The following is a 16,219-nucleotide window of genomic DNA, read 5'->3' on the forward strand; positions in this document are numbered from 1 at the left end:
CGGTGTTTGGGGCCATGATCGTGGGCTCTGCTCTGGCAGTCGAAGGCCCCAGTGCTAACACCGACCCCATCACCTTGCCAAACACACCCACAGCCGCGTTTCCTGAGGCCCGGGTGGACGCGCCGGTACTCACGTTGACAGATTCTTTGCCGTTAAACTTGACCCGGATCCTCGGCTCCTGAATGACATCCAGGTTGAAGCCCGTGATGGTCAGGGGTGTGTGGCCACTGGGAAGAAGCAGAGGCTGGATGAGGGAGACAACCCTCTGCAGCTGCCCCCACTCCGCGAGGACGCGGCGGGAGCCGCCCCGGGGTGGAAGGGGCTCGGGCGCGGCGGCCGGGCACCTCCGCCTCACCTGGCGATGCTCCACTCGGGCTCGATGCGCTGCACCCGGGGGTCGTCTATGTACTCGAACTGCAGGTTGCTGTCCACTCGGGCCCGGTCGACGCTCACGGAGACGGGGACGGGCCCCAGCCCATTGGACGACGGGGGCGAGACGCACACGATCTCGTTCATGGACCGCCTGCAGGCAGACCGCAGGAGGGTTAGGAGCCGGGGCAAGTGGGGCGGCCTCTGGCATGAGAACGCACTTCCCCCCAGCTGAAGGATGGGTTCTTCTGTCCTGTTCTACTCCAGGCTAGGAAACATCCCTTAGCAGTGTGTATCGGTGTCTCTTTCTACCTGAGCTCCAACTCTGGTTGGATTGGGGAGGCAGCCAATTGGAAAAGAGGCTTAGAGAAGGTGGGGCAGGGGCACGGCTCTTTGGGCTTTGGGAAAATGCCTGTCTTTTTGGATTTTTCTAAAACATGACTATTTAGCCAGTGCTTGGAGTCTGGTCAGTCAGTTGACACGTGGAGTATGTACTATGCAGAAAAGCGGACACAGAAAACACACCGTCTTGGCCCCAGGACGTGTACGGTCCAGGCAGGAGGTCTATTGAGCAAGCTGGGTTCCCATCTAGGGATCCCTTTCAGAATTCTCTGTGGATTCTCTACATCCCCAGGCTTCAAGCTTTACACACAAGAGATGCCCCGAGGAGGCATCTGTGCGTGGTGTGGGGACAGAGGCCACGCTTCTGGAGTCACCACGGCAGGGACCTGATGAACGCTCGATCCTGATGGCGGCTGAGTGCTCCTGGGAGCCCTGCTCAGGAGCAGGTCTCATGGGCCTCACTTCCAAGTGTTTGTAGGACTATTTAGCCCTTATGATGCGATTCAAACTGACTACTGGCAGGCATTTCTCGCAGCGACTGGAGCAGGGTTTGGGGCTAGGATGTGACGCGTACCATGGAGATCATGGGGCGGGCATATATGTGAACCTGCACACACATGTGCCTGTATGTGTGCACAGCCCGCACACACATGGTCTCCGAGAGCTCCTCCAAGCCCTTCTCACCCGTAGAACTCGCAGGTCTGGTTGCCCAGGTAAACGGCCACGCTGCTTCCAGACCCGAGATAGTGGCCCGTGACGGTCACCATGGTGCCTCCAGACTCAGGCCCGCGGGTAGGGTTGAGCGACAGCACAGAAGGGTTCTTTGGGAGGAAGCAGAGACATGATCATGGCTCAGGCTTTGCCCACAGGGAGAAGCCCAGGCTAGGCTTAAACAGACAGAAGGGGGAACTCCAGACACTCTCTGCCCACCCTGGAGCTGAGACCCTTTCTAAGAGGCGGCTCCGGGCATATCCAGGGAAGGCAGAAAGGCCACACTTGGCAAGTAATTAACTCCCTGGGGAGTCTCCTGCTCATAACCCTGATGGGAAGGCAGAGATAACACTGACTAATCTATCAATTAGTTTACAAATTGAGAACAATTGAGAGTGCTTCTCTATCTGCAGCAGTACTGATTTTTTTGGCACAAAATCGATAGTGCTGAATAAAGCATCCCTGTCTGGACTGGGCCACCAAGAGTCTCCGTTAATGGTCCAAGCTCACGTCCTCTGAGCCGTCCCTCAGCCCGAGAGGGGCATGGCAGGGTGCCTGGTGCAGGCACTCGTCAGTAATGTTAGCTTCCCCGACCTTCACCAGGAGGATGGCCTATCGTTGGTTGGGATGTTCTGCTAAGCCCATTAAATTGTAACAATCACCCTGAAGCCTAAAAGAAATGTCACTGGCCTAGAATGCATCAGAAAGAAATTGTTTCTGCCTAGCGGGCAGCAGAGTGGAGTGGAAAGTGCATTAACTGAGCAACCACGCAATGTGAACTCTAGTCTGCATCAGCCACTCACTAGCGACGCGATGCACGCAAGTTCTACTCACTCCTGGAGCAAGTTTCTGCACTGGTCTGGGCTGGCAAGCAGTCTTGCTTGCTACTGTGTCAAGAGAGGAGGAGGGCGACGTGATCTCTGAAGCCCTCCCTACTCGTCACTCTACCACTCTCTCTCCACCTTGTCTTTCTGAGTTTGCTTCTCACACAAGACCCTCTCAGACACGGGAGGCGGGCTGCAGATATAGGCCATGCCTGTGTGTTTGCATGCGTGAGTGCTAAGTCGCTTCAGCTGTGTCTCGACTCTTTATGACGCTATGGACTGTAGCCCACCAGGCTTCTCTGTCCATGGAATTTGCCAGGCAAGAATACTGGAGGGGGTTGCTATTTCCTTCTTCAGGGGATCTTCCCGACCCAGGCATTGAACCCACATCTTTTCTGCCTTCTGCATTGACAGGCCAGTTCTTTACCACTAGCACCACCTGGGAAGCCCGTGGTACCCTCCAACCCAAGAGAAGACTGGTATAAGGAAAAGGTGGAGTTGCTGAGCTAACAAGGCAGAGACTGGAAAACCTAAAATAAACAGGAAAATGCTTTAGACCGAAGAGAATTTTGTGATCTAGTAACTTTTCAATACTCTGAGCAAGGCTGGTTTGACCCCCTCTGCAGGGTGTTAACAGTTTTTAACAAAGAACTTGATAAAGCCATATTGGTTAGGTGTCTAACTAAAAGGGACTTCTGGGCCCCAGAAGAGGGTTGTTCTGAAGGAGTAAAGAAAGTCTTTGTGATTCCACCTGTTGCCTGGGTGTGAAGAAGTGTTTCCAGGGCTGTGTATGTGTGTATGTACGTGCAGCACACCAATACACGGAGCAGCTCACTCTTATGTTCCTCTCCGTGGCCGCACACACAGACCCGTGTCCCTGCTGGATTTCAAATGGCTCCTCTAAATTTCCTTTTACAATATCCCTGGCAGAAAAAAAAGCATGTGGATAAATATAGACCCTTTTAATTAGGTCCCTCAGGCTATCTGTCCTCATTAGGCTGGAATTAGACAAAGATATCACATTGGCAGGACAAAGGGCAGCGCCTGCCCACCCTGCGTTGAGGATCCACTTTCTAAGCAAGGTCTGATGTTGCTTACTCAGAACCCTGACCTGTGGCTCCCTGGGACTCCCAAGTGTCCGAAGAAGCATTGTTGGTCATGAACTCGACTCACCCAGGAAAGATAGGCTTTCCTTCTTGTGGTCCCCTACTCAGTCTGCAAGAAGCCCGGAGGCACTGGCTTGGGAAGGGGAGGGTGGGACTTTGCTGGGAGAAGTCAGGGGCAGAAATGTGCCCTTTCTGGGAGCCTGCACCCCAGCAACTGCCCAGGTGGGGCTAGTGGCAAAGAACCCACCTACCTGCCAATGCAGGAGACAGACGAGATGTGGGTTCGATCCCTGGGGTTAGGAAGATCCCCTGGAGCAGGGCCTGGCAACCCACTCAAGTATTCTTGCCTGGAGAATCCCATGGGCAGAGGCTGGCAGGCTACAGCCCAGAGGGTCGCAAAAAGTCGGACATGACTGAAGCGACTCAGCAGCAGCACAGCCCAGCACGAGACCCAGTACTCACCACAAAGGTGTACTGTTGATGGGACTTGGTCATGAACTCTGGCTGACACTCGCCAATGCACAGGCGCACAGGCCCAGAGGTGGTTCCCACGAGGGCGTGGCCCATCTCACAGACGATCCTGGCGAGAGAACGAGCCTTCCCGTCAGAGACTTGGGGACAGCTGGCATTCCTGCCCCTGCTTGCTCACCCCACCACAGTCACGGTGAGTAACTCAACACAGTCTTATACCAGGGCTGGACCAAGACAGCTTGCTCAACCGTGTGGCTGTGTGACCTTGGGTCAAGGACTTTCCCTCTCTGGGCTTTAATCTCTCATGGACACAGTGAGAAAGTGGATGAGTGCATCTCTAAAGACCTGTGTTTCTTCAAAACGCTGTGCTGCCTATTTCTATGAACAAGCCTGCAGTCCCCGGTGCCTAGTGCAGGGCTTAGCACTGAGTCCTGTCCCGATATCTGTGGGATAAACCTAATGCCCTGTAGAGAGACCGAGGGGCAGGGCAGAGGCAGTGACAGGCCAACACTTGAACACTCCCGAGAAGAAGGACCGAGGACTGATTGGGCAAGCTGCCTTGTGTGTGGTTCGTTTCCCTCCCTGTGGTTTGCAGTGAGGGGACAGATAATCTGGCCAGACAGTGAGTTCCCCGAACCAGAGCTCCCGGCTGAGCGAGAGCAGCGGCGTCCAGCGGCAGCGGGTGACGGGGTGGCAGGTGGATGAGTTCATTAGGACGGCAGCTGACACTGGACTCCCACTTAATCAAGGGCTGAGCGCAGGAAGCTGGTGGGCGAGGCGGCCAATCAGCCCTGGGGTTGGAAGTCATGTCTCACGTCAACAAGAGAGCTGGAGGGAAGAGGGGGCGGGGCACTCCCTCTGCTGCTGTGCAAAATCGATGCCCCCTCGTGGGGTGGGGGCTTCCCTGGTGCCTGAGATAAGTCACAAGCACATTTACAGACCGGTTGCCTCAGCCACAGCCACCTCTAGCAGTGGGCAGAAGCTGGAGCATATGGGAAGAAGGGAAGAAATCAGATTTTTGGGGGGACCTCTTGCCCGGAATCCTAAGGCATGGGGTGGGTGGGAAAGGGCCCTACCAGGCTTGGTAAAGAGAAACCCTCCTCCCAATGCCATTTAAGAGTTCTGAGCAGTCTGGTGCCCTTGGTAGGCTGGCTTAGTGGGGAGCCAGAAAAACAGACCCCTCTCCAGTAATCCTCAGCATTATCCAGGCACGGTGGGGAAGATGTGTGTTTAACCGAGCGATGCTTATCTCAACAGCTTCTCTAGGAAGGAAGGTAACTAAACAGAGATTTCATTTCGATGTAATAAAACTTGCATTAAACAAATACACGGCGTGCTCGTGCACACGGCATGCCACCGAGCTCCATCTCCTTCATAACAGTTAATCCCAAATAAGTACTTTCACTCCTGGTGAATATTTACTTAACATGCAATAACTGTCTTATTGCGTTTAGCATATTAAGTTCGACAAGACAGTAGTGGGTGCATGTTGAAGGCTGTTCTCCCCTCCTTTTCGCCAAGAATAAATAAATTAATTATGAACCACAGTAAAGATGATAGTGGTGATCAGTTAGTATTTTACACATAATTGTCTCCTTAAACCTCATTAGCGGAGCATTTGAGAAGCTTCATTGAAGGTACTGCATGGGGTTATCTCCACTCTGCTTCCTGCTTGGAGTAACAACCCTCCTATCCGTTTTCCTGGGTCCCAGTGCCTGCTCCTGTCTGGGGTCCCTGCCATCCAATCCTGCTGACCTGCACTCTCCAGCAGCATCAGCGGATTATCTCTGATCTCTGCTGGAAGAGGCGGGGAGGGGAGGGCCAAGAGGAGGAGGGAGCAGATGAGTCTCTTTGTTTTCTCATCAGCGCTTTCTTGTCCCTCACTCACCCCACATTCCCACATTGGTCACTGTGCTGGAACCACCCTCGAGAAGAAAAAGCAGGAGGAAATCAGGGTGGGCTCAAAGTTAGGGAAAGAGGAAACGTGAGAACACGTGAAGGTCATGGGCATCTTTATTCCTTCTGGGACCTAAGAGAGGAGAAGGCCTAGGATGGCCTGTTCTGCTGTCCTTGTAGGGGGTAAACCACAGGGCTGGGGCCTCTTGGCACACTGTCTTTCCCAGAACATATTCTTGCTCAGGGTTCATGGCCCAAAAGGTGAGCTTTGCGTGTCAAGCACCTGTGAGAAGGCGAACGGAGGGGAGAGGGCGCTGCCCCACGGCCCAAGGCTGAGCGCCTGCAGCTGGCTCTGAGTGTCCCTCCTGGAAGGGAGTGATGGGGGGCCCAGGGACTGGTCTGCAGGGAGGGCCTGCAGCCGAGTCCTCTCCCTGCTGGTGGAGCGGGCTTCTACTTCATCCATCCCTCTCTTGAGTGGACAGGGGCGGCAGTGGGCTGCAGAAGGGTCTGTCTGGTAAGTCTAAGAACTGGGTGAGAGTGCTAAGGATGCAGACCACGTTGTAGGGAACTCCGACGACTTGTCACTCTTCTTCCTTTTCATTCCTGGGACCCAGTGCTTGCAGTGAAGGATGGAAAGGCCCCCTTGACTGAGTGGATCTGTTACTGTTACTGGCATTTGATCCCTGAGCTCGAGAGCAGCTGTAGGGAGTGCAGAGGGTTATACTGAGGATGAAGGTCAAGCCAAAGTGGAGTCTCTCAATAATAACAAGAGCTCCAGCGTACTGAGCTGCATGTGGCAGGCACTGTACCAGACAGGATCTCACGTCATCCTCAGACATCCTAAGGGTGGGTCTTACTGTCTCTATTTTTACAGACAAGGAAACCAAGGCTTGGAGGTGCTAAGTGACCCATCTATGGCCACGGAGCTGGGGAGCGGCAGAGCTGTGATTCAAATCCAGGTTCAGCCTGGCTCCAAAGCTCATGCCTTTGATGCTCCTCCACTCTGCTGCCCTAAAATCAGCAGAATGCTCTCTGTGTGTTTTGTGGAAGGGACAGGGTGGACAAGGTGGCTGTCCTGGGGTGCAGCTGAGGTTGCTGGCAGAGGTGGAGGATGGCGAGGTAGGGAAGACCTGGCTGGGTTCCTAAGGCTTTGAGACTTAACCAGCTGCACCCACTCCCTCCCTGGCAGGAGAGAACCACAGGCAGTGGTGTGGGTACCACTTCTTCCCTCAGGCCTTACAGGTCAGCAAAGTTCCTGTGGTTACTTTGGGGGGCCTCCTACCTCCCTGTCTCCCTGCCTCCTCCCAGCATCCCTGATAGCTTCAGTCTCCCTGTGTATTACTCGAGACAGGAGCTGGAGATGTTTAAAGTTCCTCCTTGTAAAATGAGGAATTAGACTAAGCAACCCTTTAACAGTAGCTTCCACATTTGAAGGCTTGACTCCTCCTGGTAGACAGTGGGCTTTTGGGCTCACATTAGTGCCACCGATAATGCTTTCTAATGATGGGGGCTATAGATCCCGTGAGGCACAGAGGTTATCGTTTCTGATATCCTAGGGACCGTAAAAGTGATTCCAGAGATCTGTTTCTACAGACCCACTTTCCAGATGAGGCATTTGAGGATCATGGAGCAAAGGGACTTGCCCAAAGTCACAGAGCTCATCAATAGCTGAGCTCCCGGCACCCAGTCCAGTGCCCTCACCCAACCCTGCACCACCTCCCGCAGACTGGCACGGGTGGCGCTTTTCTCCCCATGAGCACGCATCCTTGGGGTGGGGAGTACATGCAATCTAACATCCATCAAGGCATGGCTGAGCTCGTAGGTACAGTGGATAAGAGAGACCGGGGGCGGGTCTGAGGACCTCAGCTAAGTCTGTCTCGTACAGAGCCCATCTCAGGAAGGGCTGAGCGGCAGCCTCAACCTGCCTCTCATCACCCAGGAAACGTCCTGTGATGGAGTCATCCGGCCCTCCCCAGACCTGTGGGGCGCTGATTGCAGGACTAAGCGGGGCCCTTTAACCAACATTAACCTAATTGCTGAGTGATAGATGGCATGGCACAAGCATATGGTGAGTCATTACCATGCCTGCTAATCCTGCCCGTGCCCGGGACTCTGCACTGGGCCCATTTAGCCAAATTCATCTCTCGCAGACATCTGTAATGATTGTGCCTGCTGCTCACTGCCCGGGATGGAGGCTTTAATGATGTTAACAAACTCTGAAACCTCGAGAGCAGTAATGAGCCTGGCACGGCTGGAAGCCAGGGCTGTGTGCAGCCGAGGTGCGGAATGCGCTTGCCGCCTCCTGTCTGCCCCGCGCCCGAGGAGACGACGGGGGTGGTTTTCTAGGGTGCCTACTGGCCTTGGCAGGGACCCCTGGCAACCATTCACCTTCCCAGGCTCCTTTTGTATCCTCACTTTCAGTTTTTTTAGAGGAACTTTCTTCCCTGGGGACCTGGGTGGGGGTGATGCATTTGATTTCAAAGATGGAACAAGCTTTCCTGATGTTCCCAAGGCACGTTACAGGCTCCTCGTTTTCATCTTACTGAATTCTCCCCCAAAATCCACGCGGTAAGAATTGTGGTTTCCATGAGGCCAGTGAAGGTTGGAGAGATGGAGCAGTTTACTAAGGTCTCAGGGCTGCCCGGAGTAGATAAGGCAGGACTTAGAAAACTTTTTGAACCCCAGATCCCAGGCTATTTCCATGTTCAGCTGACCAAGACTCAGCACCTCTCAGGTCAAAGCCTTACCCTTTCGTCTCCCGCAAACCCTTTCCTTTGCAGTCCTGTGGCATGTCACCAAGCTGGAGACTTGGCCTATGTCCCAAGGCCTAGGGCACATCTGTGAGGCCAAGGCGGATTTGGGCTCAGTGTGACTGAGTGTCTAGCTGGGTCTGCCCGGGCGCTGGGCTCTATAGAGACTGTCTGACCACAGTCCGCAGGCTCCTGAGTCCTGCCCGCCAGCTTTCCCCTCCCCTCCTGGCTCAGAATCACTACTTAAATATTTCCCCATTCGCCTCTTCTTCATCTCTTTCCTGTAGACCTGGCCAGTCTCTCCTCCAGGATTCACTCCTCGAAGGGCCAAGGCTGACAGTGAAGGGTCTGGTCTGCAAGATCTGAAGGCCCGAAGGATCAGGAAGGCAGCTCCTGCTTCCCCTGCTGGGAATCCCCAGAGTCAGAGAACTCATCCCCCGACTCTGACCCTGTCCTGGCCATCCTGGAATCACGGCCTCTGACCCAGAAAACCACATGCTGACAAACGATGAGATTTTCAGGCCACTCTTAACTGAGAGTCTCCCCTGGCTGTTAGGGAACAGCAAGAGGCCTGAACCAAAACTTAGGAGACCTGAGTTCCAACTCTCTACCGCCACTTATGCCCTGAGTGAACGGGGGTGAGGGGGTGGGGGGATGTCACTTCCCTTCCGAGTCTTTTGCTCTTAAAATAGTGACAACAACATCTACCTCTCAGAGTCCTTACCAATTAGAAGCGAGAGGACGGATGACAAAGCCTAAGTGCCGATGAAAGACACCTTGTCATCTTTTCATGGTTGCCAGCACCACTTTTCTGGTTGTTACTCAGGGCTGGCTTGAGGGAGGCTGCAAGGGGTGGCGTTTAAGGGGAGAACCCGGCTTCCAGCCCTGCTCATGGCCAGGCTCCCAGTGGCCCCCTGCAGAGCTGCGTGCCCGCTGGACCCAGGGTGACATGGCCCAACTCTGCCTGAGAAATGCAGAAGACCCTGGCGGCCCCTCCCTTTCTCCCTAGTGGGGGAACATCACTCCCGCTGCCCTCCCACCCCCAGCAGGCCCCCAGCCTCCTGCCCGCCTCCTGCCCACTGACTCCACAGCGGCCGGCACTGCCAAATGAGCACCCCAAATTGGAACCTATGTCACTCCAGGAGTCCCGCTCGCCCGTCCGCCGCTACATGCCTATTTTCTAATTTCCAGCTGACATTTCCCTTAGTGAAATAAATGAATTTGCTCCGGCAGAGGCCCTATTTGGATTAAGCTGCTGTCAGAGCCCCACGAGCCAAACAAATTGTTGCCCGCGGCCCACCGAGTGGGATGCCTTCCAACAGGGGGGCCGGAGGAGAAGGGGCAGGGGAGGCCGAGGAGGAGAACGGACGGGCTGGGAAGGCGGCTCAGTCAGCCAGTGGGTAACTGGAAATCACACTGGACAGGACGCTCGAGGAGTGGAGGTGGGCTAGGAGAGGGTCCCGGGAAGGCTTCAGGGAGTGGGGTCCCTGGGAAGAGGGAGACGGGGGATGGATCCTGGAGCAGTCCCAGAGGAGAGAGAGAGGGGCAAGTCCTCCTCAAGCTTTGGGGAAGTGGGCCCGAGCGGACTGGACTCACTGCTCAGCGACGATGTAATCCCCCGGCAGGGGTGTGCAGGGCACCCCAGCCACCTGCACGTGGTGGGCGATCTCCGAGAAGTCCAGGCCCAGGTTCACGCCGTGGATGGTCACTCGAGTGCCCCCTTCAGGAGGTCCGGACACCGTCAGGATCTGCGGGAGGGAAGCGGGAGGACTAACTGGTCGGTCACGGCGGGAGGGGCCGGGGCACCCGTCTCCCTCCCCAGAGGAAGGCTCTGGAACACCTGGAGTCTGGGGCGGCGGGGGGACTGCGTTTCCACCTCTTTTCAACTTGTCTAGGATCCCAACAGCATCACCCCGACAATGAAGTTGTACCTACTTCATTGGTTCTTTAGGACCTCCATCCGATGACGCCTTCATTCATTCATCCACTTACGAGAAAGAGACTGGGAGCAAGTACTGGGCTCAAGGCAGTGCTTGAATTCACTAGTTGCCTGACTGAAAGCAAGTCTCAGAATCTCCCTGAACCTCAGGCCTCTTTCGTTGGGAAGGAGGATAATTCTCTGTAACCAACCTCACCCTGGAAGCTCCCACATGGAGGGTGTCTGGGACCATTCTGTCAACTCCTAAGGGCTCTGTAACTGTGACGACAGAGGATGAGATGGTTGGATGGCATCACCGACGCGATGGACATGAGTTTGAGCAGACTCCGGGAGTTGGTGATGGGGCAGGGAGGCCTGGCGTGCTGCAGTCCATGGGGTCGCAGAGTCGGACACAACTGAGCGACTGAACTGAACTGAACTGAACTGTGACATGTTATGCCGGCCACCCCTGTGTGCTAGCCTCGGCTGAGTTTACAATGATGAACAGGGAATTTGCCCTCAAGGAACTCAGTGGCCAAGGAGGAGGAGATAAGAAGGCCATAAGTAAGGCTGATACAGGGTACACAGTGATAAGGTAGATTTGAAGGAAAAGCCGTGGGAGCTCTGAGGAATCCCTGATTAAGGGCTGCTGCAGGGGATGACCACAGATGGAGAGTATATTTGACATTACTCAACACACACACACAAAAGAAAAATCCTGTAACTCGATCGTGCTAGTATCAAAGAGAAATAGCTTCCTGATTTTCCAAATTTTGCTGGCTTCCTTCCCAGTGAAGTGAAGTGAAGTCGTTCAGTCATGTCCGACTCTTTGCAATCCCGTGGACTGTAGCCTACCAGGCTCCTCTGTCCATGGGATTTTCCAGGCAAGAGTACTGGAGTGGGTTGCCATTTCCTTCTCCAGTGGATCTTCCCAACCCAGGAATCGAACCCAGGTCTCCCACATTGTAAGCAGATGGTTTTACCATCTGAGCCACCAGGGAAGTCTCCCAGTAGCCAGGATCATTTATTTACTCATTTCTTAATTCAGTCACCAAATGCTGACTGTTTGATTTTGTTTTGATGCAACAGGAAAAGGAACTTGTAGAATCAGGCTCTCCTAAGGTGTAAATTTCTATCTGAGAATGAATCAGTCTCCAGGAAAAACACAGATCTTTGGGATCCAACAGATTCCAGGGAATAAGTTCCTACTTCGAGGTCCACAGTTATTCAAAGTAGGAGGAAATTAGACACAAACCCAACCTCAGGCAGAAGCACAGAATTTCGGTACTGGAAGGAGAGCCAGGGTATCTTATTCTAAGATCATACCACCTGTATATGTGGACCAAATAGAAAAAAAAATGTCCAGGGCTCTTTTCACTGCACATTAGAGAGACAAGACAGTAAGGGAGGGAGAGAGGCAAGGAGGGTGGGACAAGGCCAAGCGTCCACTAGAAACCTCCAGGTGGGGTCTCTGGGCACTGATGAGCGGTAAGCACAAGTGAAAACGCTATCGAAGGCTCTGGAGACTCTTCCTCCCGCCTGTCTTTCTCAAGGGGGCACTGCTCTCTGCTAGCGACGTCAGCACCATGCATGAGGCCTCCAGCGTGGCCATGAGCGCCCAGGTGAGAGCGGACAGGGAGGAGATGATGGTCGCGGCGGAGACACGACTGAGCAACTGAGCTGAACTGAACTGATGAACAAAAATAAATCAACTGAGCAACTGAACTGATGAACACAAATCAATCAGATTCATGAGATAAATTCCTGAGGGGGGGAAGGGGGTGCCCAGAGGCCTGGGCACTGGGTGTGGGGTTGGAGTTGGCGGGGGGGGAGTCAGGGCGATTTGGAAAAGGAGCTGGCAGGAGGAACCTGTAGCCCCATGCCTTTCCTGTCTCTGGGGATTCTAAAAATAACCAACGTGAGATCTCGGTTGTTCCGCCCTCCCCTGGTGCCACTTCCTCAGGTCCCTGGGCCTCCTGGGCTCTGGGAGATGGACACTTGTAACAAGGAACAGGAAAGGGTGGCCTCCATGGCCCTGCAGGAGAGTGTCAGGAGGAAGGAGGTATCTCTGAGCCGGTCCGGTGCTCGCCCCCGATAGCTTGGAATGAGCATCACTGGTCCACCCTCCCTTCCTTCAGCCACCTGGATGCCGGGAACCTACTGAAAACCCTGACAGAACCGTGATGATTGGCTTGCTCTCTTTCCTCCACTTTTATTTTTAAAACTACATTCTCTTGCTCACAGTGGTTAATTGCAACCTTTCAGAAACACTGTGAAATGAAATCTTTCTGGAAAGCCTAAAAATATTTCGGTCTTGCAGGTAGCACGTGGGGATGGTATTGTGGCTATTCCGTGGTGATGACAGGTCCATGGGGCAGTGTCCTTCTGCTGAGAATTCACCGCAGTGACCTTCAAGGGTCTGGGGCAGAGGCCTGGTCACTTGGCGACTGTCACAAATGGACATTTGTGAGCACAGAGCTGCTCAGAAGCATAAGCCAGCTTATGCTGTTTAGAGATGGGAGACTTAACATTATTAGCAAGCATTATCATCTTGGCATGGAGACACATCAAAGAGATGGATAGTTAGGGGTGTGGAGACCCAAGTCTGAGCCCTTCTAACCCAGCTAAGAGCTGCTGGATTCCAGACTGGGACCATCCTCATGGCTTAGGGGCAAGTGGCTGGGGAGTGTTGGGTCCCTGTGGGTCTTCCCCACACAGTACACACTATATCTTGGGCCTCCAGCACCTGGGGAGGTGGTGAAGGAGTTTGAGGGTCAGAACACTCAGCAGCCACTGTGCCCTGGGGCTTACATGGGCTATAGCTTCCCTTTTCTTGCTTAAGACAAAACTGATGAACAAAAATCTGGATTTCCAAATCACAGATGAGGTGGTGAGAACCTGATTTGCAAGAGGATTCCCAAGGCCGCCATCACGGATGCTTTCCAAATCGATACTGTTGGCTCAGACCTCTCTCCTGAGCTCCATATCCATATATCCAATTGCTACTGGACACCTCAACTTCCACGTGCATGTCCCTCAGGCACCTCAAATTTCACCACGTCTAAAAATGAACTCTTAATTTTCCCTCCTTCCACCCCCAGCCTGACTGTCCTCCCAGATCCTCTTTCAAGGTTAACGGGATTACTGTGCACCCAGCTAGGGATCTTGCAAGCATCTCTGTTCCCCTTCCTTATCCTACCGTGTGTGATAAACACAGGGACCATTGGTGCTGGCGCCCAGGTGTCTTCTGAATCCGTGCCCCGCTCCGGTGTCAGAGGAGGTGATAAGCGGACCTGTGTCCTCAATCACACTATCCTCGGTCTTCCTCCATGCGATCTGACTTCCTCGCACAGCCAGGTGGCCGTCATGGACACATACCTGATCTGGGGACTGGTCGCTTGCTCTGGAAACCTTCAACGGCTCTGGCCACTGTCCAGGCAGTCTCTGACTCCCAGGCTGGCCCTTCACTTTCTGATCTTAGTAACTTCAGCCACATCAGCCCTCTCACTCTGTCCTCCAAGTGCTCCCCAGAGCCCAAGGGTTCCTGTACACACAAGGCACTCTAACGCTCTCTGTGCCTTTGACCCTGTCATTTGCTCTCCCCTCTGGCTTGAAAATCAGAGCGAGACAGGGTGGAGGTCTGGGCTCAGTGGAACAGAGACAGGAGTCCTGTGAAACTCACCACCTGCCACCTGAGGGCTTCCAGGTGACTCTGAGAACGAGGGTCAGGGTCTGCCCAAGCCCTTTCTGCATGGTGTAACATCCCGGCCATCCTGCTCTCATTTCTCCCCAGGACCAAGTATGGAGGGGAGGCTCTGGAGGGGAGGCTTGGAGGAAAAGAACGTATTCTCCAGAGAGGGCATGAACCTGAGTCTTCAGGACACTGCCCCAGGCCCAGCAGTGCTGCACCCTAGAGACTGCCTCCAAGACTCTCTCTTTAGTACAGTAGGGTTAGATGGCAGGGCATCCAGCATGGCACCCAGGAAGCTTGGTCCCCTTGGGAGCCACGTCTGGCCTCTCCGTGTAGGTCTACAGGGAGGCAAGCTGGTGTAGTCCCAGACTATTGCTTGCAGAGCTCCGGGGAAGGCCTTCCAGAACCGGGAGGAGGTGTGGGGCCAAAGGGGAGAAAGCGCTAACCTCCCGCAGAGGTGACGCGAAGAGAGTCCCCTCATGGTCAGAGGGAGGCCAAGAGGCAGCCAGGGGAGCAGTCAGATCCATGAGTCTCCTCTTCTAGTTTCGGACGGGCCCTGGGCTGCCGGCCGCGCACGGGCGCAGAAGGGGGCCTGATGCGGTGTCGGCGGCAGGAACAGAGCGAGCTCGGGAGGGGGACAGACTCTGAATTCCAGCTTGATACTTACAAGCTAGGTAACTTTCACTCTCAGTGTTCTCATCAGAAAACAGATAACAGTGCTTGCCTCGCAGGGATGCTGTGAAGGTGAAATAAGACAACACTTGGAAAGTCCCTCATTTGATGATGGTTCCGAGAACAGGTCACGATAGTCGGCAGTTTCCTTGCTAGCGTTCCCCCTGCACCTGTGTCTTCCTAGACCACAAAAACATGGAGTGGGGGTGGTGGAGAGGGCCTAGAGGTGGCAGGCATCTTTCTATTCACCTGGAAAGAGGACACACAGTCCAGGGAACGCATAACAGAGGGTGCTTGGCGGGCTGACCCAGGGCAGAGAGAGATGCTTGCGGGCTGATTGGAGAAAGCCCAAGCTTGGTGGGGGCGTGGCCGTGCCTCCCAGGGCGGGGCTTGGTGTCCACGGGTTCAAGGCTGCCCGCAGAAGCACGTTCGAGCCAGACATCGCCCTTTCACCCAGAATAAATTTGGGAAGGCACTGGCCCAGTCTAAAATGGCCTTCATTCTTCGCTTCTCATCACTTCTTTGCCCCTGGCTATTGGCCATTCTGAGGTAGATGGGGCATTGCATTATGAACTCAATGGATTCTTTCAGGAAAGTAATTCTGAATGAGACACCCACGCAAACAAACGGTTTGACAGTTTGGGATGGATGTGTGTGTGCGCGTGGGTGGTGGGGGTGCGGAGAGAGGGAGGAGGGAGCTGAAATCCTGTGAAATCAGCTGGGAAGATGTTTATACAGGGACTCATTTCAGCTCCATGCTTTTCAGCACACACCGTGGACCAGGGATTGCTGTCCACTCTCCTCTGTGGACCCCAGAAGGGAGAGCCAGAAGTAGGGGAGCAGCGGGGAGAGACAGAGCAGCTGCTGAGTAGGGGTGCGGGGGGCGACCGAGGGGCCCCCCCACGTTCTGTGCCGGCCCTCGCTGTGTGCTCCCCCTTGGCCCCTCCCCGAGCTCTGGTTCCACTCTCTTACGTACTATGCGTGCTCCCTGGGGGAGGTGGGGCGCCCGTGACACAGGTCTGAAGACTGTGTGCCTTTGACCCACGGTTCCCTCTGCTCCTCAAGCGTGATGCTAACACATGCTTACCCATCACGCGAGGCTCTGCTAATGACACCCCCTCAGAAAGTCTTTCTCCAACCATCTCGGCAGATTTAGGAGCCCCTTTGCCTACATCCCCACTGCCATGGGTGAACACCCCCGACAGCAAGGGTCACCCTGGACTCTGTCTTTTCTCCGTAAGACAAGAACTATCTCGGGACAGGGCCTCCCTCCGTTTTTCTTAGTAAGCTGACATAGCATGCTGCCTGGGACAGAGCAGCTGTCAAGACCTGTCCCCAGCTCTTTCTTCCTGGGAAACGCTGGGCTCAGGCAGATTCCAGGACAACCTGGGTTCTCGAATGACCGCTGCAAGGATGGAGGTAGGTACCCAGGTGTTGCCTGGAAGTGGGGCAGTCTTTTCACATCAGAA

General features: G+C 54.4%; 1 protein-coding gene across 1 annotated transcript in view; it reads right to left on the minus strand.

Annotated features, from left to right (window-relative positions):
* Window positions 1-16,219, minus strand: part of PLXNA2 (plexin A2) — a 232,718-nt gene that overhangs the window by 30,542 nt on the left and 185,957 nt on the right. The window contains exons 13-17 of the mRNA XM_040263761.1: window positions 10,066-10,217; window positions 3,815-3,932; window positions 1,396-1,532; window positions 356-523; window positions 134-227 (exon numbers count right to left, since the gene is read on the minus strand). Coding sequence (XP_040119695.1) covers window positions 134-227; window positions 356-523; window positions 1,396-1,532; window positions 3,815-3,932; window positions 10,066-10,217 — 669 coding nt within the window. The remainder of the gene's footprint in view (window positions 1-133; window positions 228-355; window positions 524-1,395; window positions 1,533-3,814; window positions 3,933-10,065; window positions 10,218-16,219) is intronic.

Source organism: Oryx dammah, unplaced genomic scaffold, assembly GCF_014754425.2.
Source record: "Oryx dammah isolate SB20612 unplaced genomic scaffold, SCBI_Odam_1.1 HiC_scaffold_21, whole genome shotgun sequence".
NCBI lineage: Eukaryota > Metazoa > Chordata > Mammalia > Artiodactyla > Bovidae > Oryx > Oryx dammah.